Source organism: Phalangium opilio, unplaced genomic scaffold (genome assembly GCF_054372755.1).
Source record: "Phalangium opilio isolate 3A_F unplaced genomic scaffold, DU_Popi_V2 ptg000017l_1, whole genome shotgun sequence".
NCBI classification, from domain to species: Eukaryota; Metazoa; Arthropoda; class Arachnida; order Opiliones; family Phalangiidae; genus Phalangium; species Phalangium opilio.
In genome coordinates this window covers 10,339,829-10,367,227 of record NW_028324151.1, presented here as the reverse complement: position 1 = coordinate 10,367,227, position 27,399 = coordinate 10,339,829, and the positions used below count along the sequence as shown (strand labels likewise).

General features: G+C 36.2%; 1 protein-coding gene and 2 long non-coding RNA genes across 3 annotated transcripts in view; 2 read left to right on the top strand and 1 right to left on the bottom strand.

Annotated features, from left to right (window-relative positions):
- LOC149703697 (uncharacterized) overlaps positions 1-27,081 on the top strand; it is a 40,855-nt gene extending 13,774 nt beyond the window's left edge. The window contains exons 3-9 of the mRNA XM_089866945.1: positions 16,793-16,901; positions 17,227-17,321; positions 17,390-17,435; positions 17,498-17,677; positions 17,822-18,142; positions 18,401-18,663; positions 25,524-27,081. Coding sequence (XP_089723071.1) covers positions 16,863-16,901; positions 17,227-17,321; positions 17,390-17,435; positions 17,498-17,677; positions 17,822-18,142; positions 18,401-18,663; positions 25,524-25,788 — 1,209 coding nt within the window. The 5' untranslated portion in view covers positions 16,793-16,862 and the 3' untranslated portion in view covers positions 25,789-27,081. The remainder of the gene's footprint in view (positions 1-16,792; positions 16,902-17,226; positions 17,322-17,389; positions 17,436-17,497; positions 17,678-17,821; positions 18,143-18,400; positions 18,664-25,523) is intronic.
- On the top strand, positions 571-3,424 carry LOC149703699 (uncharacterized). Its single transcript, XR_016381924.1, has 2 exons — positions 571-1,524; positions 1,591-3,424. It is a non-coding gene; the product is annotated as an uncharacterized LOC149703699 (long non-coding RNA).
- Positions 7,688-8,482, bottom strand: LOC149703698 (uncharacterized). The gene is made up of 3 exons (XR_016381927.1): positions 8,260-8,482; positions 7,846-7,981; positions 7,688-7,776 (listed from the first exon to the last, which is right to left on the bottom strand). It is a non-coding gene; the product is annotated as an uncharacterized LOC149703698 (long non-coding RNA).
- Positions 27,082-27,399: the final 318 nt, after the last annotated feature.

The window sequence follows — 27,399 nt, the reverse complement described above, 5'->3', positions numbered from 1 at the left end:
TTTTCAATTAATTTATCGGAAACTAATCCATTAGCAGTAAAATCAGGTGATTGAATTAAATTCTACAGAGTAGTAAAATACGGATTGTCTGTAAAATTCAATAGAAAAAAATAATATCCGCGCTTCAGACAACTGGAAAAACTCTTATCGTTTTGTTTTTAAGGCTTGGGCAAACCAAGTCTTTTTTATATAATATCTGTTCCTTCAGCCTTAATTTGTATTAATCTATTATAAAAATAATATGCTTGTCAAACGTCATTAACTCGATGTTCCAGTAAGATGTTCGTGAGCATATTGGCTCACTCCAAGTGCCTCTCATTATTTTATGGGAAAGATTAAAATTTTAAAACATTTGGCAGGAGAGTGGTAAAATAATTCACAATTGGTAGGCGGGTGGTAAATTAATTCACCATAGATTGGCGGGTGGTAACTTATTTCATATAAAAAGGCGGTTGGCGACTCAATTAAGTTTAGTTGACGTTTTTGTATAGATTTAAAAAAAATTATTTCTAAACCACGCGCACATTTCATTGAAAGATTGTTATTTAAGAATTTTCCCTTATACGAGGGGGAAACCACTAAGAAAATTTTGTACACCTGATTTCAGATTTCAAATGACTTCAATTGAACTATCAAAGACTTCATTCGACTTCAAAGACTTCACTAACTGTATTTGATTTCAGATGACTTCAATAAAATTTATAAAGACTTCAAGGGACTTCAATATAATTTATAAAGACTTCAAGTGACTTCAATACAATTTATAAAGACTTCAAGTGACTTCAATACAATTTATGAAGACTTCAAGTGACTTCAATATAATTTAGAGACTTCAAGTGACTTCATTACATTTTATAGACTTCAAGTGACTTCAATAGAATTTGTAAAGACTTCTAGTGACTTCAACATAATTTAAAGACTTCTAGTGACTTCAACATAATTTAAAGACTTCAAGTGACTTCAATAGAATTTATAGACTAAAGCCGATTTCTATTTTTTTCTCAAGACTTCATTAAATTGTAATAATTAAAAAATATCTATGTACTTCGCTATTAAGTACTAAGGTGCAGAGCAACCGAAAGCAATTATCTATGCAGAATTATATCAAGAATTAATTTACTATAAGAATGCCTAAGTCACTAGATTTTACGCTTCTACTCTTACGCCGGTGTTAGTGGACAAGTAAGCCCCACCCCTTTCATGTCCCTCATTGCTCTGCGCTTTCCTATTGGATCCCGCGGGAATAGGTCATACAGACGCGATTGACGTATTCCGAATAGAGAAAGACAACGTCTAGCAAAGTAAGCAGAAAATGGAGGCTGCCAGCGGTGCTGAAACGGTTAGGGAATGGTTTTTAATTGCCATTAACAAGTTAGTTAAAGGTTTTGAACCTAACTTAATGGATTTTGAATACTTGTCTCTACGTGAAAATCGTTCGTTCTATAATTGTTTCTAAATCGAATCAAGTGTACTATACTTATGATTTCGTGAGTTCCAAAAACCAAACCAAGGCTTAACGAGAAGGTAAAAGAGATAGATGGTGGAAAACATAGAGTAAGATAAAATATTAAGTCCCGCCTTCTTTTCCAGCCTCCCCCCACCCATGAGGGGGGATTGTCGACTATCACGCGCGCACCGGACGCCTTTTAGGCCTTCTTATAGTAAATTCCTTCTTGATTATATGGCGCAGATACAAGCCCGGATAGTATACTGATCCATTTGATCGTCGCTTATGTCTCAAGAATTCTGCGACGTTTCACGCGGGTGCATATGATCACGTGATCGGCCGCTATTTACGGAAAGAAGTTTTTGTCGTGGCATAGCTAACTCAATCACGCCAGTGAGCGCTTGGGCAGTAGTTTTTGCAAGGGGTCGGTCATTCATGAAATCCCGTACGCTACCCGCGAAATCCAACTTAAAAAATCTCATAAAAAATCCGAAATCAATAAAGAAATAACAAAACAGTAAAGAAATCACAAAATCAGTAGAGAAATCACAAAATCAGTAGAGAAATCACAAAATCAGTAGAGAAATCACAAAATCAGTAGAGAAATTACAAAATCAGTAAAGATACCACAAAATCAACAAAGAAATCACAAAATCAGTAACGAAATCGCGAAATCCATTACAAAATTCACGAAATCCAAACTCAAAAGAAATCACAAAATCCAACGAAATCAATTGAAATATCCCAAAATCTGCCGAAATCATGGAAAAAATCCGAGGAAATCACGGGAAAAATTGCAAAATCCGTTGGATTTTATCGAATTTTGAAATCAAACAAAATCCGACGAAATCAAACGAAATCCGAAGAAATCAAATTGGATTTCGAAATCCCGTACACTTTTTCCAAAACGTCCGACCCCTCAGGTTTTTGAAACTGATTATCGTCTGATTCATACTCGAATTCATAGTTCAGAGAACTAGAAGACACAATTTTTAAATTGGCTGCTTGTATGCTGTATTTCGAAGGTTCCCAATTTAGTTAAATAGTAGTTTAAATTAAGCCAATTAAACTTCGCCACAAACAAAAATATATCGTTTTTACGAATATTCCTTGAAAACGGAATGATTAGCAGCCGAAAAATTTCTGGGGAAGAGTGTCTGGCACAAGAGTCTGGTAGCATTGCACCTCCGAAAACGGCCGAAAATTGAGGGATAGAGACCAGCCCCCCCCCCTGTTTGACTGGAAAATTTATAGGACATTGTCCACTGTAGTGTGCAGAAATAGTATCACATCTCCATAGTCAAGCTATCAAAACTTCCAAAATTTTATTGGTCAAACTGTCCAGTGACCCCCTTAGTTTTTAACAAAACTATGGCACATTTTAAAATTCCAGTGTCCTGTGCTTATTTCCGGCCCTGATCAAGACAATTGAAGATAAAATTTGAAGAAAAGGAAATTTCCACTTATGAAAGACGGAATTTCAATAGACTTCAAGGGATTTTTCTACCACTTCATTTGACTTCAAGAGATTTCCAACGGACTTCGTATGACTTCTGAGAGACTTCAAGAGATTTCCGAGAGACTTCAAGAGATTTCCGAGAGACTTCAAGAGATTTCCGAGAGACTTCAAGAGATTTCCGAGAGTTTTCAAGAGATTTCCAAGAGACTTCAAGAGATTTCCAAGAGACTTCAAGAGATTTCAAAGGGACTTCGTATGACTTCTCTTGACTTCAGAGAGACTTCAAGAGATTTCAAAGGGATTTCGTATGACTTCAAGAGACTTCCGAGAGACTTCGACTGACTTCAAGCGATTTCCAAGGACTTCGCATGACTTCAAGGGATTCTCTAGGGACTTCCAAAGATTTCCGAGATTTCAACTAAACTTTGCGATTTATAGAGACTTCAAAAACAATTTATGGACTTCAATTGTGATTTCAAAAATTTTGTACACCTGATTTCACAAGTGGTTTCCCCCTCGCCCTTATATATACTAAGATTCTTCATCAAAAATAGACAACGAGCTTTCCAAGACTCGAACCTGCAATGTTTTGCCTCGAATGCAAACGCGTTATCCTTTACGCCACAAGCCCGTACTTCGTAACAAAAAAATTATACAAACATTGTATTTATAGGATTATTTAATTTATGTTGAATAAAAGATCTGTAAAAATAAACACCGAGCTTGCCAGGACTCGAACCTGCAATCTTCTGCTCCATAGGCAGACGCGTTATCCTATGCGCCACAAACCCGATGGAGGCTTAACAAAATGCTATGCAAACAGTGTAATATATGTAACGGTTTTACCATGATTTATAAATTAATTAAAATAAAATACTTAGACTTAATTGTTCTTAATCAAACTTCATAAGTTCAACATTCAATAGTTGTTTGATAATTCAAAAGTGTTCCGAACCTTAACTTCGCAGTAGTTTCTGAGTTATTCGAAGGAGTGGACCACCAAAAATCCCATGCTTTTTCTATGGGACGCTAAGCCTAAAATCTGTTAATTATTTCTTTAACATTACGGGAGGGTGTGGGTTCTTATCTAGAAGGGCCTACCGGCCCTCTAGAATTTCATTTTGATAATCTTTAAAATGTTTATCAAATTCGTCTAGTATTTGCTTCAGAGTTACCGACGTTGCAGGAGCTATCGGTTGTAGCGTAAACGATCGGTATTGTGTCTTAAGTTCTTCCCCACAAATATGACGAAATAAAGCAGTGCGGGTATCCTCAGTTTCAGTACTGTATTTCAAAGCTTGGACGTAATCTTCAAAATCTTGACGCCAGTAACGCCATGATTCAGCAGGGTTATTTCCCGCCACAAAAGGCTTAATCGCAGGGAGATTTGAAGCCATAGTGAATAGCGATCGGGAAACTAGGGGGTCCGATAGGTAAAGCCTACTCGTAAAACAATGAAAACAATAACGAAAGCACGAGAGTAAATCAGGGAACCCGAAAAACTAAGAGAAAGCGCGAGTTCGATAGCGCGATTCTGACACCATGTTTCATTCTTTAGCTAAGTAAATAAAGGAACGACTCTCACTCTAGAACGCTAGGTACGGAATGATTCTTTATTGGGGGTTGTATCCAGTTCTGAGAAGCAAGGGAACATGCATAAAGTTCAGGGGGGGAACTTACATAAAGTAACTTAGGAAATATATCACAGTCTCCATAGATAAGTTGGATGTAGTTTCCCATTATTTTTCACTACCACTAATAGCTGGTCTGTGAGGGGCGTGAAATGGCATTCTTATCCTTGGCCTAGAGATCGTTAAGCAACTATGGAACGTTTGATTCTCTTGTTGTTTATTTGTTAGAAAAATATTCCAAGAGTACAGTAGAATCTGGTAGGGTAAATACGAGTCAAAAGTACTTACCGGAACTATTCTTGCATCACATAATGTGCATAAATGTCCCTCGCTGGTGGGGGCAGTTTCCGTGTTGAGTTTGGCCGCTACGGCATTTATTTCATAAACTTCTCTATATTCGCGCCACGCTGTGGCAGGGTCTGAGCCAGGTAGAAATTGTGCTGTGCTTTGAACGACGTCAATATGATCGTTACTGGCTGGCCTTTGCTTTGATATTCTAATCATGCAAAGGTTTTAAAATCGTAGGGTGTTCTGTGTAATGTCACTACTAAGTACAAAAGCGCCAAAAAATTATACAATTTACCACTGCTCTCGTTGGCGATTTTGAGATTAATATTTTAGGAGATTTTAAAATTACAATTTCAAATAAAGGGACATAGACTTTCAATTTCCCTTTTTTCGCTCTTTAAGATTAATTCAAGCTAGCAAAATAGCATGGTACAACATTGATATAATTTCCCAAACCATTAACTAATTATAAAAAAACGTCTTGGTTTGGACCAAGGCCGAAAAAACAAACGATATGTGTGAGGTTTATCAATTGACTGAAGTTCAGATATTGCAATTTTTTTAGTTATTTTTATCCATTTAATCCTTAATCAATATTAAATTCAATCAACTGATTTTACTGTTAAACGATCTATTCCCTCTAAATTAATTGAAAAAATTACATATCTACGCTTTTTCAAGAACAATTACATTTTCCGAAAACATTTTATCATGAAATTAATTATTTTGAAGGGAGTACGTGTTGAGAGCTCAGTATTGAATATTTGAAACACTCTGTCTAAAAAGACCAAGCGAACTTTGACATAATTCGAAAGGAAAATGTAAATATTCAATAGTGGATGCCAAACCAGGGTGTTGCACGAATTCATACATTTAATTTCGTACATCGAAATGCTACATTTCTAATGTCGCGACTATGAAACAAAGGTTGCACTGCAATTTCCCTCTTCGTACTTTAGACTTTCTTGGGGGGAGGGTAAGTTAAGTGTGACCTTCTTCGTTTAACTGGTAATGAATGGAAATGAATATAACAAGCCATTGGTACTGAAACGTATTTCTTTTTATGTAATCTTTACCTATACCTTTGGTTATATTTATACCTATATCATATATTTCCAGTGCTACAGATAGCTACCTACTAACAAAAACCACACAGGATAAACGATGTTGCTTTGTCTTAAGTATACGGCATTCGTTTATTAACTAGTCTGAACAAAATAAATTGCAATTATCATATTTTTTTTGAACATCAGTCTTCTTAGCAACTTACCGTTTAAGTTTTTTTTTTGATGCAAACTTGAAAATTTGTCAAGCCAGCAACAATTAAAACTATGTCCGTCAAGGTGCTTACACGAAATCTCTTCAAAATAATTAATTTCATGATAAAATTTTTTCGGAAAATGTAATTGTTCTTGAAAAAGCGTAGATATGTAATTTTTTCAATTAATTTAGAGGGAATAGATCGTTTAACAGTAAAATCAGTTGATTGAATTTAATATTGATTAAGGATTAAATGGATAAAAATAACTAAAAAAATTGCAATATCTGAAACTTCAGTCAATTGATAAACCTCACACATATCGTTTGTTTTTTCGGCCTTGGTCCAAACCAAGACGTTTTTTTATAATATCTGTCACTTCAGTCTTAATGTAATTAAATTTTGAATAATTTTATTTTTGCTTTACCGTCATACATTTGGGGTTGATCTATTTCTAATTGCTTAAAGAAGTACTTAAGTATCGTTAATTACATTTAACTTATATCCAATAACATTGATTTCGATAAGCATATAATGTTGCACTTTATTGATGAAAGAAGCTTAAAAACGACAGTATTTGAAATATGGAAGATTAATAATTAGGTATCCATGATTTTACCAAAAACATTCGTGTTTTGGGTTAATTTCACATTAATTATACTTGATTAAGTTTAATTTAACGGTTTATCTAGTGTGGATTTAGTTTATAATACAAGTTTCAATGAAATATTAACTTTAATTGCAATTACTCTAAACTTTTGAATTTCGCGCCAATTAATGTACTTTAAACATAGTTGAAATTAACTGAAGTGTGAAATAGAAAACATTGGGATTTACCAACGGCTTGGGTAGTTTTAATCTTAATTAAACAGTTTATTTAAAAGTTATTTGAGCTTTTAATCCAAAAAATTAATATTTTTGGTTTAATTTCACGTTAATTATATTTAATTGATTTAAAATTAACGTAGGATTGTGTTTCGGCAGTGTACATTTAGGTTATAAATGACTTTCAATATATACTTAACCTTAATTGCAATTTCTAGTGGGTTTTGAATCTTATTTTTCCTTAAACTTTCGAATTTCGCGCCTATTAATGTACTTTAAAGATAATTTAAATTAACTAAGTATGAGATAGAAAACATGGGGCTATACTAACAGCTTGTGCAGTTTTAATCTTAATTAAGCATTTTATTTCAAAGTTACTCTAGTTCTCATCCAAATATGTATATTTCATGTTTAAATTCACGTTAATTATACTTAATTAAGTTGAAATTAATGAAGGATTGAGGTTTGGCAGTGTTGATTTAGCTTATAAAATGAGTTTCAATCACCTTAATTGTAAAGTTTAGAAGAGTTTTTCATTCTTGCCAACACAATGTGTTAAATTTTTATCATACCACGTGCTAAATTTGCAGTAACATAAAGATCATCTATAACATATGTTAATGAATGATGTGATTCTATAGTTTAGCAACTTTGGCTTCAATAACAGTAATTAAATTAAATACCTAAACAATCCATAGCAATTTAGACAAATGAACAAACGGCAATGTGAACTGTGGAGATAGCGAACAACGTAACCCTCCGTTGCTGACGTGGTTACGTTGGAAAAATCTGCGGTGATGTAAACATGGAAATTATTTGACTAATTAAATTACATAACGACACTTTCCTCCTGGATTAATCAGCACCACTGTAAGGTAAACACCGCGACTCTTTTAACTGCCGTAAGGAATACATTTTAAACTTTTTGTCATCTTACCAGTAGTATTTGAAGTTTTCGATCTTTTCACAGGGTGAAAAGCACTATCTTTATTTCAACACGTTAATAATTTGAATAGGTATGCCATTTTTTACATCAAATTGCAAGCGCACACGGTAAATACAGCATAAAAAACCTAGGGTTAACCCGGTTAGGCCATGTTTCTAGCATAAAATTGAGCAGACTTTACACAGGATTCCAAAACAAATGAGAGCTGGAAATCAGCCTTTTAAATAATCTTTAAAGAGTAACTAAAATAGGGTAATGGCAGCCCTCTGCCTTCGACTGTATTAAGCTCTATGGGGAAATAACATGGGGTGCTATTACTCTATACAACTTAAGCCTTGGCCGTAAAGAACGTCGAAAAACTTACTTTAAAAGATATAAAAACCTCTATTAACTGTAATAATTTACCTGAATTACTTTTCTAGACGAAAATTCGACCTGATAACGACCTATTTCTTATTAAGGGTGCTACAGTTAATTAGAAAATACATATAAAGGTGCTCAAGCTCGGACGAAATACCAAAGTAATTTGTTAGAGTCTACTACTCTACTGCTAAGAAATTAGGAAAATCAGCAAGAAAGCCAACATTTACAATTAGTCAACGTAACTTGTTAGCACCCACAAACCTAGGACCTTCTAGTTGTCAACGAGAAAGAAATGAAGAAAATAGGTTTAAGCGCGCTATAAGGTTAGGCTGACCTCTGACCCAAAAGTAATTTTTTGACGTACTATCTTAATTAGTTAAATTACAAAAATTAGAATTCATTAATTAAAAATCGAAACAGGTAAGTTTCCCATTTAATAAATGCTTGTTAATTTAGAAGTATTCCGAAAACTAACTTCGCTATACTTTTTCCGTATGGCCTGCCACAATTGCCTTAAAAAACCGAAAAATGTTTAATGCTTTTTCTATGGGACGCTAACCCTAAAAGGTGTGACTTTTTCTTTAACATTACGGAAGGGTGTCATGTCATTCTGAGAGAGCGGTAGCTCTCTTAGATATGACTTCATACTGCTCTTAATGTATAAAGAGGGTTTTTTGTTTGGATGTAGATTTTTTTGTATTGCATTAACTGTTTTGAAAAAATTCCACAGAACTACAATTCTGGCCCACAATATGTGGTTAAAATTTCAAAGAGATCGATTAATTAGTTAATTTTATAAAAAATAAAGTTGCTAAGGGTGGTTTTCATTTCCATAAAATTTATCACACCTTTTTATGAAAAACAGGAATTTTTCCCATAGAAATAACATGGGAAATTTTAATGAAAAAAACATTCCGGTTAATCCGATTTTAGAAAAACTATACGTTTGTTAGACTTGAAAACGGTTTTAAATGGAAGGTACAACACTTAACATGGCGCTAAGCAATTTTCATTGACTATAATTAAGTCTAAGTATGTTTAAATTTAAATCTTCAAAACCATTCCAATCTGCGATATTTAAGCAGTGTAAAGAGTCAGTTTATGATGTTAGCACTTTTAAAGCTATTTGGTTCATATTTCGTGGTCGTTGAAAAACAGAGGGACCTAGCTTTGTGTGAGCTAACAAGTTAAGTTGGAAAAGGTCCCCCACACTAATAAATTATGTAACCAACTGCCTTTGGTACTTATGGGTACTTGTAGGTACTTGTGGGTGCTTGTAGGTACTTGTGGGTGCTTGTAGGTACTTGTGGGTGCTTGTAGGTACTTTTGGATGATTGTAGGTACTTGTGGGTGCTTGTAGGTACTTGTAGGTGCTTGTAGGTACTTGTGGATGCTTGTGGGTGCTTGTGGGCACTTGTGGGTGCTTGTAGGTACTTGTGGGTGCTTGTAGGTACTTGTGGGTGCTTGTAGGAACTTATGGATGCTTGAAGGTACTTGTGGGTGATTGTAGGTGCTTGTAGGTACTTGTGGGTGCTTGTAGGTACTTGTGGGTACTTATGGGTACTTGTGGGTACTTATGAGAGCGGTAGCTCTCTTAGATATGACTTCATACTGCTCTTAATGTATAAGGAGGGTTTTTTGTTTGGATGTAGATTTTTTTGTATTGCATTAACTGTTTTGAAAAAATTCCACAGAACTACAATTCTGGCCCACAATATGTGGTTAAAATTTCAAAGAGATCCATTAATTAGTTAATTTTATAAAAAATAAAGTTGCTAAGGGTGGTTTTCATTTCCATAAAATTTTTCACACCTTTTTATGAAAAACAGGAATTTTTCCCATAGAAATAACATGGGAAATTTTAAGAAAAAAACATTCCGGTTAATCCGATTTTAGAAAAACTATACGTTTGTTAGACTTGAAAACGGTTTTAAATGGAAGGTACAACACTTAACATGGCGCTAAGCAATTTTCATTGACTATAATTAAGTCTAAGTATGTTTAAATTTAAATCTTCAAAACCATTCCAATCTGCGATATTTAAGCAGTGTAAAGAGTCAGTTTATGATGTTAGCACTTTTAAAGCTATTTGGTTCATATTTCGTGGTGGTTGAAAAACAGAGGGACCTAGCTTTGTGTGAGCTAACAAGTTAAGTTGGAAAAGGTCCCCCACACTAATAAATTATGTAACCAACTGCCTTTGGTACTTATGGGTACTTGTAGGTACTTGTGGGTGCTTGTAGGTACTTGTGGGTGCTTGTAGGTACTTGTGGGTACTTATGGGTACTTGTGGGTACTTATGAGAGCGGTAGCTCTCTTAGATATGACTTCATACTGCTCTTAATGTATAAGGAGGGTTTTTTGTTTGGATGTAGATTTTTTTGTATTGCATTAACTGTTTTGAAAAAATTCCACAGAACTACAATTCTGGCCCACAATATGTGGTTAAAATTTCAAAGAGATCCATTAATTAGTTAATTTTATAAAAAATAAAGTTGCTAAGGGTGGTTTTCATTTCCATAAAATTTCTCACACCTTTTTATGAAAAACAGGAATTTTTCCCATAGAAATAACATGGGAAATTTTAAGAAAAAAACATTCCGGTTAATCCGATTTTAGAAAAACTATACGTTTGTTAGACTTGAAAACGGTTTTAAATGGAAGGTACAACACTTAACATGGCGCTAAGCAATTTTCATTGACTATAATTAAGTCTAAGTATGTTTAAATTTAAATCTTCAAAACCATTCCAATCTGCGATATTTAAGCAGTGTAAAGAGTCAGTTTATGATGTTAGCACTTTTAAAGCTATTTGGTTCATATTTCGTGGTGGTTGAAAAACAGAGGGACCTAGCTTTGTGTGAGCTAACAAGTTAAGTTGGAAAAGGTCCCCCACACTAATAAATTATGTTACCAACTGCCTTTGGTACTTATGGGTACTTGTAGGTACTTGTGGGTGCTTGTAGGTACTTGTGGGTGCTTGTAGGTACTTGTGGGTGCTTGTAGGTACTTGTGGGTGCTTGTAGGTACTTTTGGATGATTGTAGGTACTTGTGGGTGCTTGTAGGTACTTGTAGGTGCTTGTAGGTACTTGTGGGTGCTTGTGGGTGCTTGTGGGCACTTGTGGGTGCTTGTAGGTACTTGTGGGTGCTTGTAGGTACTAGTGGGTGCTTGTAGGTACTTGTGGGTGCTTGTAGGAACTTATGGATGCTTGAAGGTACTTGTGGGTGATTGTAGGTGCTTGTAGGTACTTGTGGGTGCTTGTAGGTACTTGTGGGTACTTATGGGTACTTGTGGGTACTTATGAGAGCGGTAGCTCTCTTAGATATGACTTCATACTGCTCTTAATGTATAAGGAGGGTTTTTTGTTTGGATGTAGATTTTTTTGTATTGCATTAACTGTTTTGAAAAAATTCCACAGAACTACAATTCTGGCCCACAATATGTGGTTAAAATTTCAAAGAGATCCATTAATTAGTTAATTTTATAAAAAATAAAGTTGCTAAGGGTGGTTTTCATTTCCATAAAATTTCTCACACCTTTTTATGAAAAACAGGAATTTTTCCCATAGAAATAACATGGGAAATTTTAAGAAAAAAACATTCCGGTTAATCCGATTTTAGAAAAACTATACGTTTGTTAGACTTGAAAACGGTTTTAAATGGAAGGTACAACACTTAACATGGCGCTAAGCAATTTTCATTGACTATAATTAAGTCTAAGTATGTTTAAATTTAAATCTTCAAAACCATTCCAATCTGCGATATTTAAGCAGTGTAAAGAGTCAGTTTATGATGTTAGCACTTTTAAAGCTATTTGGTTCATATTTCGTGGTGGTTGTAAAACAGAGGGACCTAGCTTTGTGTGAGCTAACAAGTTAAGTTGGAAAAGGTCCCCCACACTAATAAATTATGTAACCAAATGCCTTTGGTACTTATGGGTACTTGTAGGTACTTGTGGGTGCTTGTAGGTACTTGTGGGTGCTTGTAGGTACTTGTGGGTGCTTGTAGGTACTTTTGGATGATTGTAGGTACTTGTGGGTGCTTGTAGGTACTTGTAGGTGCTTGTAGGTACTTGTGGGTGCTTGTGGGTGCTTGTGGGCACTTGTGGGTGCTTGTAGGTACTTGTGGGTGCTTGTAGGTACTAGTGGGTGCTTGTAGGTACTTGTGGGTGCTTGTAGGTACTTGTGGGTGCTTGTAGGAACTTATGGGTGATTGTAGGTGCTTGTAGGTACTTGTGGGTGCTTGTAGGTACTTGTGGGTACTTATGGGTACTTGTGGGTACTTATGAGAGCGGTAGCTCTCTTAGATATGACTTCATACTGCTCTTAATGTATAAGGAGGGTTTTTTGTTTGGATGTAGATTTTTTTGTATTGCATTAACTGTTTTGAAAAAATTCCACAGAACTACAATTCTGGCCCACAATATGTGGTTAAAATTTCAAAGAGATCCATTAATTAGTTAATTTTATAAAAAATAAAGTTGCTAAGGGTGGTTTTCATTTCCATAAAATTTCTCACACCTTTTTATGAAAAACAGGAATTTTTCCCATAGAAATAACATGGGAAATTTTAAGAAAAAAACATTCCGGTTAATCCGATTTTAGAAAAACTATACGTTTGTTAGACTTGAAAACGGTTTTAAATGGAAGGTACAACACTTAACATGGCGCTAAGCAATTTTCATTGACTATAATTAAGTCTAAGTATGTTTAAATTTAAATCTTCAAAACCATTCCAATCTGCGATATTTAAGCAGTGTAAAGAGTCAGTTTATGATGTTAGCACTTTTAAAGCTATTTGGTTCATATTTCGTGGTGGTTGAAAAACAGAGGGACCTAGCTTTGTGTGAGCTAACAAGTTAAGTTGGAAAAGGTCCCCCACACTAATAAATTATGTAACCAACTGCCTTTGGTACTTGTGGGTACTTGTAGGTACTTGTGGGTGCTTGTAGGTGCTTGTGGATGATTGTAGGTACTTTTGGATGATTGTAGGTACTTTTGGATGATTGTAGGTACTTGTGGATGCTTGTAGGTACTTGTGGGTGCTTGTAGGTACTTGTGGGTGCTTGTAGGTACTTGTGGGTGCTTGTGGGTGCTTGTGGGCACTTGTGGGTGCTTGTAGGTACTTGTGGGTGCTTAAAGGTACTTGTGGGTGCTTGTAGGTACTTGTGGGTGCTTGTAGGAACTTATGGATGCTTGAAGGTACTTGTGGGTGATTATAGGTACTTGTGGGTGCTTGTAGGTACTAGTGGGTGCTTGTAGGTACTAGTGGGTGCTTGTAGGTACTTGTGGGTGCTTGTAGGTACTTGTGGGTGCTTGTAGGTACTAGTGGGTGCTTGTAGGTACTTGTGGGTACTTGTGGGCACTTGTGGGTGCTTGTGGGTACTTGTGGGCACTTGTGGGTACTTGTGGGTGCTTGTGGGTACTTGTAGGTACTTGTGGGTGCTTGTAGGTACTTGTGGGTGCTTGTGGGTACTTGTGTGTGCTTGTGGGTGCTTGTGGGTACTTGTGGGTGCTTGTGGGTGCTTGTGGGTACTTGTGGGTGCTTTTAGGTACTTGTGGCTGCTTGTAAGTACTTGTGGGTGCTTGTAGGTACTTGTGGGTACTTATGGGTACTTGCCCCGGGTGCTTCTAGGTACTTGTGGGTGCTTGTAGGTACTTGTGGGTGCTTGTAGGTACTTGTGGGTGCATGTAGGTACTTGTGGGTGCTTATGGGTACTTGTGGGTGCTTATGGGTACTTGTGGGTGCTTGTGGGTACTTGTGGGTGCTTGTGGGAACTTATGGATGCTTGAAGGTACTTGTGGGTGATTGTAGGTGCTTGTAGGTACTTGTGGGTGCTTGTAGGTACTAGTGGGTGCTTGTAGGTACTTGTGGGTGCTTGTAGGTACTAGTGGGTGCTTGTAGGTACTTGTGGGTGCTTGTGGTTGCTTATGGGTACTTGTGGGTGCTTGTGGGTACTTGTGGGTGCTTGTAGGCACTTGTGGGTACTTGTGGGTGCTTGTAGGTACTTGTGGGTGCTTGTAGGTACTTGTGGGTGCTTGTAGGTACTTGTGGGTGCTTGTGGGTGCTTGTGGGTACTTGTGGGTGCTTGTGGGTTTTTGTGGGTGCTTGTAGGTACTTGTGGCTGCTTGTAAGTACTTGTGGGTGCTTGTAGGTACTTGTGGGTACTTATGGGTACTTGCCCCGGGTGCTTCTAGGTACTTGTGGGTGCTTCTAGGTACTTGTGGGTGCTTGTAGGTACTTGTGGGTGCTTGTAGGTACTTGAGGGTGCTTGTAGGTACTTGTGGTTACTTGTGGGTGCCTCTAGGTACTTGTGGGTGCTTCTAGGTACTTGTGGGTGCTTCTAGGTACTTGTGGGTGCTTCTAGGTACTTGTGGGTGCTTGTAGGTACTTGTGGGTGCTTGTAGGTACTTGTGGGTGCTTGTAGGTACTTGTGGTTACTTGTGGGTGCTTCTAGGTACTTGTGGGTGCTTCTAGGTACTTGTGGGTGCTTCTAGGTACTTGTGGGTGCTTCTAGGTACTTGTGGGTGCTTGTAGGTACTTGTGGGTGCTTGTAGGTGCTTGTAGGTACTTGTGGGTACTTGTGGTTGCTTGTGGGTACTTGTGGGTGCTTGTAGGTACTTGTGGGGGCTTGTGGGTGGTTGTAGGTACTTGCCCCGGGTGCTTGTAGGTACTTTTGGGTGCTTGTGGGTACTTGCCCCGGGTGCTTGTAGGTACCTGCTCCGGGTGCTTGTAGGTACTTGCTCCGGGTGTTTGTAGGTACTTTTGCTACATAAAAGTTTGAAATTGACAATCTCGGATCGTCTTTGTGAAGTTTTAAGGATATCCGAATTTCATATTGGCCTTATGACAATTTTGAGCTAAATGTTAAACGGACATAAATCAGCATTTTTAAAATTTTTGTAAAATTGTCAATTTGGTCCTATTTCTGGGGTAAAAAATGTATTATGTTAATTACAATAAGAATACAAAGTTTTATTGATTTACGTTTTTTTAAGTATCATTATAAATAAATGTCTGATTGAGCTAAATTTATGGTCCCCTTTATATATGTTTCTGCTTAGTGCAGATTTTGAAAATGTAAAACAGTTTCTTAACATTCTTAATTAAAATGAAGACTGAAGGAACAGATATTAATCAAAAATGTCTTGATTAGAATCAAGACCTAAAAAGTATCGATAAGACTGAGGTTATCACTTGTCTGAAGGATCAGATATTAATTTTTCTTTTTAATTGAAACTTAAATGCATGCTTAAGAAAAAACAACGTTCCATTACCGTTTTCCGTTGAAATAAATTATTTTACTGGTAATCAATTTCAAAAATTTACTTATCTCGGCTTTTCGACCACAATTCCATTCCCCGAAAACATTTTATCATTACATTAATTACTTTTGGGAGATAACGTGTCAAAATAACCTATAAAACAATAAAAAACTGTAATAGCGGTCTGTTTAGCCATGACAAGAACCTTTTAAAAGTTTCAAGCACTATATAACCCTTTCGAGACTAACAGGACCTGAGCAAACTATAGCTTAACCTGCTACTAGTACGACCAGGGAGAATTGATGTAAACTGGAGTTGAAATTTCATCATGTGCGACCTCGGCCTTGAAATTCCCCCATAGTCCCAGTGTGTGTAAAACATAATTTTTTCGCTGTTATCTGCCAAAATCAATCTTTCTTGGTAGTGCCGCCTCGACCTCACTTGAATTTTTCATGATATATTAAGGTTTGAACGAACAAAATTCTAGATTACCATTTTCACTACCATGTCCCTCTGCTAACTTGAACCAAACTTTCCTCTCTTTTTGCTGCTCATTACCGGTGCCATTCCCTTGACTTTCTGTTCGTTATAACTACTATCATGAGTTTATTTAATTCAAACCAAAATATAAAAAAAATCGGATTTTTTTCCTTTTGTGCTACTTAGAATTTACAAATGTATATAACGTTGTCCGTGCCATATCAAATAGTCTCTAACCATTGTTAGAAACTAGAGAGAGAAATTGGGCAGTAACACTGATCATGCCCTGAACTATGAGAAAGAACAATACGACGGTTGACTAAAGTACACTTGATATTACATCATTTTGCAAAACCGCGAGTAAAAATCTTACTGTCCCTATTGAATTTGGCGCCATTGGTTTTAGAATAATTAAAATGTTCCACTGCGAAGTGTGCCGGTCACGAATGGGGATGTAACGTCTTTAGGAACCTTTTAAAATGCAAAACCATACACGTACTCTCCCAAAAGTAATTAATGTAATGATAAAATGTTTTCGGGGAATGGAATTGTGGTCGAAAAGCCGAGATAAGTAAATTTTTGAAATTGATTACCAGTAAAATAATTTATTTCAACGGAAAACGGTAATGGAACGTTGTTTTTTCTTAAGCATGCATTTAAGTTTCAATTAAAAAGAAAAATTAATATCTGATCCTTCAGACAAGTGATAACCTCAGTCTTATCGATACTTTTTAGGTCTTGATTCTAATCAAGACATTTTTGATTAATTGTTTATGGTTCGCTGTAAATACTGATTGTTTATCTTTCAATTTCTACTTTACAAATCCAGCGTGTCCGTCACATATTGATTGTATGGTGTTGGTTTCGAGACGTTTGATATATATAAAATAGCCTACATTATGGATAATAGAACTTCAATGAATGTCGTAGTGAGAGTCGTAAGTAACCTATATTTTACTCAAGTTTTAAGTTTGTTTTCGCAATATACTTAAAGTTTGTGTTGAGGATAATTGTTTGGTCAACAATAAATAGACAATTTTCTACCTTTAAGTCAGATTCAATGGTACCCAACTAGGCTGTTGATTTAAAGATTCCAGTTAAAGTTGGAATAGCGCATTCCTTCAAGAATTGGCATGACGAGTGTAAAACTAATCGCGTAAACGTATTTTCGACTCCGGTGTTTCACATATAAACACGGAATGTTCTCCCCAGGAAAGTGATAAGATAAACCTGGTTTTTAGTCTGATTTATTTGTTTCCGTAGGATCTATACAACTTTTTTACCAGAACATTCGATTTCGATAGCTATCATCCTGGGGAAAGACTTATCCTTGAATTTCTTTTGTTAGCGACAAAGAAGTAAATTTTTCAGCGTTTACATAAATAATTTTACCGTAAGACATAATTTTTGGTTTTCTCTATTTCAGGGTAAATATTACGTTCATTCCTGTCGCCGAAAGAAGCTACAAGCAGGTATTGTTTTTCTACATGCCACACTTTGGGGAAAATTATATATATTTTATATTTCCTTTTAGTACACCGATCTAGACTTTCAGTTTCGTAAACTAAATATTCAGAGGTTTGATTTAGTGGAGAAACTTAACCAAACTCTAACGCACCCATATTGGTACACAGAGCACAACATGCTTACGCGTTTCCGCGAACCCGAATACCAAATATCATTAACCGGGGTCCTTCAAGTCTTTCATCCTCTGGTATGTCTCTTCTCCAATTTTTTGTCACTGGTCAGCAGCTGAATGAATATGGCTAGAACTCGGTGTTCCAGAATTTCACATTTTATATAACAACGGGCAGAAGCGAACTGTTTTACATTTAAGGGTGTACTTTGACTTTTTTAGGTGTGGGTTTTTATCAATATTTTCCTCATCTTGTTCAGTTTCAAACTTTGGAAACTCTTGTTTGCCTATACCAATCGATTCGTGCCCGGACTGCGACTGGTTTCTTTTATCTTGGCCAACAAATGCGAAACTACCAAGAAGTTAATTTTTGCGATCTATTTCGTCGGTTGTTTTTTCTTGGTAGAAAACTTCAAGGCCAACCTGTCAACTAAATTGACGGTGCACATTGATCGTAACATAAATTACTTAGACGATATCTTCAAATACTCAGACTTGCGTATTATTTTACATGAACGGATGCCCAGCTACGATTTTATAAAGGTATAAAGTGGCTTCAAGTTAAGTTCGATGTTGAAGTCTTTGTTTCTCTGAAGTAAAGCCTGATAGGTATCATAATCTCTGTTATCCAAATTTTTATTTTCGGCAATAGTAAGGCTTTAGAGGTAGAGGAATTTCTCGATTTCGTAGTACTAGAAGGAAGCATAGACCGACCCCACGAAAATATTAACATGTCAACCTAGCTTAAAATTAACTTGGTATTTATATATGTCGAGTACAAACAAAAATCTCGATTAACAGGACACCCGTCAGGATATCTTTAAAGAATACGAAAAAAGACTGAAGAAATTCCCGCCGAAGAACAAAGATGACTTGGATGCTATCTTCAACAAAGGAAACGCAATTTTTATCAGCAGTCTAACTCATTTGGAATATTTTTGTCATCGTGCTTACACCTTGGAAAAGGCATTACATTACGGGAAAGATTCTTTCTTACTGACCTTTAAAAGTGTTTCAATGTCAAATAACGCATCAATTTTCATCAAAAACGTCATAAACATGAGGTAAAATATTCCACTGGTTATATTATAAGTTGCGCACTTCAGTCTCTAATTTTAGAAATGAGTTTTTTCGACCTAAACGTGAAACAGTATGCACTGTTATTCGACAGCGTTAAAATTAGACAAAATATCGATCCCTTCCAAAAGTCAAGCGTAAACAGATTCTGTTCTTTGACCCACTTGTTTTTTTTAAGACGGGTCATCCGGTATGTGGATCCAAAGACCTTAGATATGCCTTAAATCGAAATTCAAAAGATCGTGGGTGGACTGTTAACTTTGAAGCTCTAGCTAACGTTTATGCATCTAGCTAAGTTTCTTGGGAAATATCTTTTGAACTTTCTTGGGAAATAAATTCAAAAAATTATGGGAAAAATTAATTTAGCCAAGGCTCCCTAGATAAAATTTTATCTAGGGAGCCTTGATTTAGCCCTCTAGCAACGAGGATAGTTCTCAAATGGAGATCAAAATCCCAATAAAAGGAGGCCAGTTCTTACATGCAGAACTACACCCCTTATAGTTCTAACATGCAGTGTGAAACTGCACATAAAGTCAGTCATTTTATCCACTTTAAAACATCCGAAAACGGCAGAAAGTTTCAACTTTTTACTAGTGTGTGGGGTACTAAGTGGGCTTTGGAGGCTACAATGTTCAGGTAGTTGATACAGACGTTATCTATCTATGCATTTAATAATGTATTTTCACTGAGAGACAAAACGCGTTTAACCTAATTTTCTCTTTCAATATTTTCAAAAATATTTTTGGACACTAATTACGCTCAAAATAAAGATAAAACATGTCAAAAGGGAATTAATTTTGTGTTAAATTTACTTCTTAAAAGCTAAAGTTCGTATAAGCAAAAGTACCCACTTTCAGCTTATAATCCCGGTAAATCTAAACCTTACGATTTTAATTACGCGTATTTTTCTTTTAATCTAATTTATACTTTGCATAAAAACCTCTTGGATCATTAAAGGCAAAAAAGTAGGTAAATATAACAAACCATTTCAGCACTTGCTGAGCCTTAGCTACGGGACAAGACTTCGTGAAAAGTTTTTAATTTTTTTAATCATCGAGTCAATGTCTATTAAGGAAAAATTTAGCTAAACAATTTCGGTAAAAATAGTTTGAGATATTTATATGTAAAGCATAACTGCAAATACATCTGGTCCTTTGAAATTTATCTTTGAATTCCTAACGAATTTCTTTAGAAAATGAACCTTAGATCCTCTTTGAACATTTATCTCAATAATTCCTAACGAATTTCATTAGAAAATTATACCCTAGATCTTCTTTGGAAATTTACCTGAAAAATTCCTAAAGAACTTCATTAGAAAATAATCGTAAACCATCTTTGGAAATTGATCTCAAGAATTCCTTACGAATTTCGTTGAAAAATATTCCTTAGACCTTCTTTGGACATTTAATCTCAACAAAGTTCAGACATTCTAGCCCAAAAAAAGGGTGAACCCGGAACAAATTAGATCGGTTACGAAAATTTCCATACTTATAGAACTGAATGCGCTCTTTTACGTGGTGAGGTCTCCCAATCTCGCAACCGTGTGTAAAATTCGCCATCTTGGAAAATGGCCGCCAAAACTACTAAAACTGTTCTTTACTTTGTTTGTAATTGTCGGATTGGGTCAGTGCAGCTTTGGACACTGTACACGTACATGATTTATGTATATGCAGTTTTAGCGGTTATCAAACCGGAAGCTGGCAACCATGCATTAAATCATTGAAAATCAAATAATTTCGTGAAATACAAAGTGCAGCGACAAATATTAGAATATTTTGTTAAAATTTGGAGTTTTATATAGATGTGAGCGTTTTTGTAAGAACTGTTGTCTATCATACATCTAAATAAGACAACAAATGACCGCCATTTTGGAAAATGGAGAACAGAATTATAATAGCTACCTAACATAACCAGATAAACTTTAAAATGATGTTTATTATAGTGGAAACCGTTTTTTATATGCATGTTTAAAGTTAATGACATTGGAAGCTGGCTAACATGCATTGATAAAGATTCCAAAACAAAATCATGCTTAAAAATAAAACAATATAAAATTCTTTTAGTTAACAATTCTAAAACATTTATTTATATTTACAGCTTTTATATACATCTAAGTAAATCTTTCTAAATGTCCAAGTTGTTCACATGGCCGTCTAGTTCCAAATGTCTGCAGTCGTTGGTGCAAGAAATACCGTGACATTTCGTACACCTTGCGGAACACATTAGACCCGTTTTTCGGCAATCGCATTTTTCGTCGCAATTGCCCTTACACTTGCACGAAATAATTTTTTAAATTTCCCACGGGGCAGGTAGACGAGTTGTTATTAGTGGGCCACTCTTTTTCACGCCAATCTCCAGCATTTATGTCATTGCCAAGCCACGTTTGAACCTGGTGGTAGACCATTTTGCATGTGTTGGCTAGAAGCTGCGCTTGTGGGTTTGGTCACTCTCACGATTAAGTTAGCATCCTCGCCTGATTAATCTGATTACAAAAGTTATCCCAGCCTTTCACTATGTGAAGTGAACTGCCTTCGATTTAAAACTAGTTACAACTGAACCAGGGGTAAATAACGAAAGGAGTTAGAGACGCTAGCTTCCGCAGTGTAGAATACAGTGGGACCTTGAAACGTCATAGAATTTGTAACTAACGAAGTGCCATCTTTGGAACTGTATTGTAAATAAGACCAGAACCTTAAAAGTTTTGCCTTAAAATCTCGCTACGCAAGGTATTCTGGGTAAAGTAAAATGGCGGGTGTCGATGTTGTGAAGTCGTCTCATAAATCAACCCAATATAATTATTATATTCAATCGCGAGAAAACAGCGATTTAAAGAAGAAAAATAAGTCAACAATTTGCAATTTGAAGCCGGGGAAATCCTCACAATGTGTTCCAACTTGTTTTGCCGTAAGTGCGCGGTCACAGAGTCGGCCCAGTGAGCCAAGGCTTAGTGATTTTTCCGAGTCAGTGCCAGTGGGAACTGTGGGATCAGGATCATCGACTGTATCTGTGACTAAAGAAATTAAAACAACTAAAACTGTATTGAAGGATGCAAAAACGACATTTAATTCCATTTCATTATCGAATAAGGAATTTACCAACTTTAAAGTTGCACGTTTCTAATTCAAGTGCACCTTATGAATAAACTTAATTGTCACTCAGTCGTAAGCAGACGAACATTAGCAGACGAACATTAGCAGACAAACACTAGCAGACGAACATTAGCAGACGAACACTAGCAGACAGGAGAAAATCGATATCCCAGCATGACTTTCGAAACTTTGCTGCCACGCTATTGGTTGGAAAATATCATACTTATTTTGAATTATAGACGGCGTGACCGAGGCGTTTTCTCTTTTCTGTGTCTACGTTTGAAAGTCCCACTGTATTCTACACTACGGAAGCTAGCGTCTCTAACTCCTTTCGTTATTTACCCCTGACTGAACTTAATAAATTACATAATTGAAAATAGTATCTACTGTATATAAAATTGTAATTATTTCTATAATTTTAGACTAAATGGTGTATTTTAAGGCTAATTCATGTCAATATCTAATATTGTATGTAACGTTTTTATATTTTAAAGATTATCTGGTTATGCTAGGTGGCGTTTTATAATTTTGATCACCATTTTCCAAAATGGCGGTAATATTTTGTCTTCTTTAAACGTATGATATACAACAATTCTTAAAAGAACGCTCGCATCTATTTAAACCTCGAAATTTTAACGAAATATTGTAATAGCTTACGCGGAAACTTTGTATTTCAATAAATGGTTCGATTTACAATGTTTTAATGCACGATTGCCAGCTTCCGGTTTGATAACCGCTAAAAAAGCACAGAACATAAATCATTGGCCGTGCCCGAAGCTTCATTTTAAGATTTTTTTATGACCAAATCTGATAATTACATACAAAGTTAAGTAATTTTGGTAATTTTTGGCGGCCATTTTCCAAGATGGCGGATTTTACCCACGGTTGCGAGATTGGGAGACCTCACCACGTTAAATAGAGCATTGGTTTCTATAAGTATAGATATTTTCGTAACCGTTGTAATTTGTTCCGGGTGAAACCCTAGAATACCTGTACTATCTAGAATTCCTAAAGAATTTCTATGCAAAGTAATCCCAAGACATTCTTTGGAAATTTATCTCAAGAATTCTTTTGGAAATTTCAAGGGATGCTTTGGAAATTGTTCCTTTAGAAAATGATCCCAAAGGCTCCGTAGGGTTCTCCTTTGGAAGATTTTTGAAAGGATGCGGCATATCTGAGGCAAAAGTATATATTAGAAGGAAAGGTCTCGATCAAGCGGGCGAAAGGGTACCAGGTCATTTCCGTTCCATTAATTTCCTACCTATTTTTAAGAAGACCTACTTCAAGACCGTAGGGCCGGCGTTAAGGGGTATGCGAGGCGAAAGTACCCTGGGCTTGTCACGTTCATTCTAGGGGGCGTTAATGATGTCTCGACGAGGCCACAATTTCTTCAATTTCCCGGGAGCCCTAAAACTCTATGGCCCTGCGAGTCCCAAAACAATTACGAGAGCTACGCCTAAGCCTAGTTACTCTGTCTGCTGTTTCTAGTATTTTTCGCGTACTGATGACGAAAGCACTAATATTGTTCGCTGAATTGTGGTGAAATTCCGAAATAAAACTGTTTAATATTAAAAATCCAATTATACGGGTTTAAGAGTTAGTTGGTTTTTCAAATAGAGTTTTACAATGACGAACCATGGAACTAACTAACGCTAGGGACGGTCCGCACCGATAGAACTTACATTAGTCTCTCTGAAAAACATTCGTTGATAAACCCTCCCGCTTTTAACTCCCCCCTCCTGGTGATTCAAAACGGAAGTGAGCTAGATTCTTAACGCCATCTATAATTTAGTTTTAGTACTAATATGTGGAATCTGCTGTAGAAGTCGTATGCTATGTTAGGCGTGGCGTTACCATGGCGTAACCTTTGTGTAAATTGTGCTACTAAGGAACTAATTTACGCTTAGAAATTCATTTTATCCCTAACCTTGAAACATAATTTATTTACGGAACTAAGTTTTTAACATTTAAAAGGTTGTACCGTTGTTTTTAAAATAATTATAAATATAGATTTGTGTGTATAATGGTTGTAGAAGTGACAATCGCCAGGCTCATAAACAGCACATGAAATATGCAGAGCTTATCGCCTTTCCTAAACCTATGCGTAATTATGAAATAGCAGACTGCTTTGAAGGCTTTTTGCTACCCCCTCCTTTTAAAAAAATTGAATCACTTTTCCGGTTCGCACCAAATGCTCGCTAGGGTGAGTTGTCACCGAACATTTCTCAGATATTCACGCTTGCGGACCCTCCCTAGCGTTAGTTAGTTCCATGGACGAACCTTTTTAAAAGACATTAAAGGTCCTAAAAATCATGTAATCAAATAAATTCATATCGAGTTTGCATGGTGGTGTAAGGGTTATAGTCCCATTGGACCGAATCCCATTCGACCGCAACCGCTTTTTGGTTTTTTATGGAGAATATATTTAAATTTCCAGCCCAATGGCGGGTTTATGCTGAATGGGAATTTATTTGAAATAATTAGTTGATTAAATGTCTGTGTGGATTTCGAATCTCCGCAGCAGCATGGTAGAATATCAGGCTTTTAATTCAGAGGCTCGGGTTCAAACCCAGAGAAGGAAATTGTAGGTTTGGTTAGGTTAGGTTAGGTTAAGTTAGTTGCGCGTTTCAACGATAAATAATGTTAACCAATTCGTCAGTGCTGTGTTTATATCCAAAACATAAGTTACAATACTCTTCATTATCAATCACTCTTAAAATTAAATTTTGCATTTCAAACATCAATATATATATACAACGAAAACTGTAGGGTAAAAAAAATCCTTAAAAAAGTGAACACGTTTGCTTTTTAAATTTTGATATATTTTTTCCCAAAACCGCACATTTGGGCTGTTTTTGGTTGAATGGGAAACGCGTTCGGTCGAATGGGACACAAGGGTGTAAGAAGCCAGTAAGTACAGATTGGTGTCCAGGTGGGATGCATAAAGACCGGGAAGATGGTGGTGTTCAGATGCCAGTAAGGACAGACTGGTGTCCAAGTGGCATTGACAAAGACCAAAAGATGGTGGTGTTAAGAAGGATCTAAGTACTGACTGGTGTCTAAGTTGCATTGACAAAGACCAGAATATGATTTTGTTTAGAGTAGAGTATGCAAAGACTGTTGTCTATTTGGGATATATACAAAGACCGTAAGTTGGTGGTGTTAGACTGAATGGTGATGTCAGATAATGGAATAGTGGCCAGTATGTTTCATTAGGCTAAAGTGGAATGAAATATTCCAGATTTCTTTGAACTGTGAATGCAGTCCGGAAATTGGAAACACGTTTGCTCCGATTTGCAAACTGTGAACGCGTTCCCCCGGGGTGTAACAACACTAATGACGTCTTGCGACTCCCCTCTCAGTTAGATGTTAATCAATGCCAAGGATCTGGTTGATGGTATTCACCCTATTCTTCTTAAGACCCTTGCACCTTTCTTAGCGTCACCCCTCTACCTCCTCATATCGGGTTTCTTTTCTTTGTGTTTGGTACCTTCGGCCTAGCAGGAAGCGAACTTAACGACTATCCATGAAAAGGGTTACCGCAGTCCATATACAAAGGTGGGAAACCGAAACATTGACTATCGAAAATTGATCGGTTCTTTTGCTCGACAATATTGCTCGTAGGAGGGAGGGGTGAAATTATTGTAAAATGTTGTGATTGGAAAGCACTCTTGAAAGCGATTTCAATGAGACGCCAGTAACTTGACACTCTTTCGATCTGCCTCATTGGTACTGTAAGTCTTTAATTTTGATTGCAGAATTATGCATTATTGGGAAACTGGACATCAAATCCGAGCGAATACCCTTCTGAACTCTCAAAGGTGCTCGAGATATCTGATTGAAAAAAGAAATATGGAGTTTTCAAAGACCTCCTTCCATGATCTTAGCGTCATGTTTATTGTATTCGCGGCTTTGACCATGCTGTCAATCTTGGTCTTGATCGGTGAAATCCTGTACGCTTCGAAGAATTCAAGCATTGAGTGGACTCTCAGAAAAATGGAATTGGATATGTATTCCGGTTAAATCATGATAATTGCTTTTCCTGTAATTACATTTTACTCAAGTTTTTTTTTTTCATATTTATTCAAGTTTATACTTTTCAAAGACTGGACTGTGTCTTAAACTTTTCACTTCTTGATTGATTCACTTGATTTTGTGTAACTAACTAAACTTACCATTTTTATTGTGGCAAGAAGATCTAATTATAGTTCACTTTCCTTTTTGGCCATCAAAAGAAAACAACTCCCACGTATATCTGACCACTAGCTGTTACCCGTGGCGTCGCTCGCTTGTAATAAGAACTTCCATCAAAATGATATAAAGAATGGGTAGATTTTACTGATGACTAATATTTTGTAGCACCCTAGGAGAAAAGGCACTCGGCGTTGCCGGTCAGCCCGTCGGGACATTTTTAATTTCTTTTTACTCGGACATTATTCCATATAGAAGGGTTTTAAATTTTTGGCCGCCATTTAAAAAGATGACAACAAATCAAACCCAAAAGACCATTCAGCCCGCCGATAGGTTTTACATTTCTGGGCGCCATTTTTTAAGATGGCGGCGGATTGGAAAAATCTTTCTTAGTGCGCGCTTACTAAGAGTAACGTTCCTGCAAATTTTCAGCCTTCTAGGGCAAGCAGTTTGGGCTGGGCGTTGATTATCAGTCAGTCTGTCAGTCAATCAGTCAGTCAGGACTTTGATTTATATAGATATAGATTAGAGTAGTAAATTTGAATTTGATAGAAGCTATTAAAGGTAATTTCCTCACAAAAATAATCAAATGTTTATCTTGAATATTACGTTCGGTATAAACGTTTTCACATAAGTTGAAAACTGAGGCGGGTGTCCAGCAAATCAACTTAGGAATTCAGGTTTTCCGCTGTTTCTTTTTCATCAATAGAGAATTTTCGCATATTAAATCTGATATTGACTCTTAGGCTTAAAGAGCCGAATTTGATAAGTTTGATAATATTTGGGAAAAAACTGACACTTTATGTGAGTGTTGAAAATGTTTTAACAAGAATACGAAGCGTTTCAAACACTCAAATTTTTTTCGATACGATTCATAATTAAGATTAATATTACCATAACTTAATCCAAGTTTCTATTATTTTCGATTGGCAACACAGTTTTTGAAACACTAGTAATGTGTCTAAAAGTAAAATATACCATGTTACATTTTGAGTGTTCAAGTTATGACTTTAGTAAGTAAATAACTAAATACTCCTTAAAGTGGAACAAAAAATATTGTTTAAAATTAGTATTCATGCATGACACGAATAAAAAAATTTGGCTATTAACGCAGAAGTTATAACCAACTCAAATAATGCACGTTTGGCATTGGGCTGTGCGAATAGTGGTTTTTCAAACCGAATCGAATACGAATCGAATAGTAAATCTCCTATTCGAAATCCGAATCGAGTACTCGTTCAAACGAATATTACTCGTTTATCAAAAATTCAGGTTCGAGTACTCGTTTTTTTTCGATTAATCGGTTTTACCAGACGAATATTCGTTTCAAAGCGACTAATCGTTTTCTAAATACGCCTAGCAGTACTAGTTTTTTAAAAGAGTACTCGAAAATTTTAATACTCGGTTTCATCAGACAAATATTCTTTTCAAAACGATTATTCG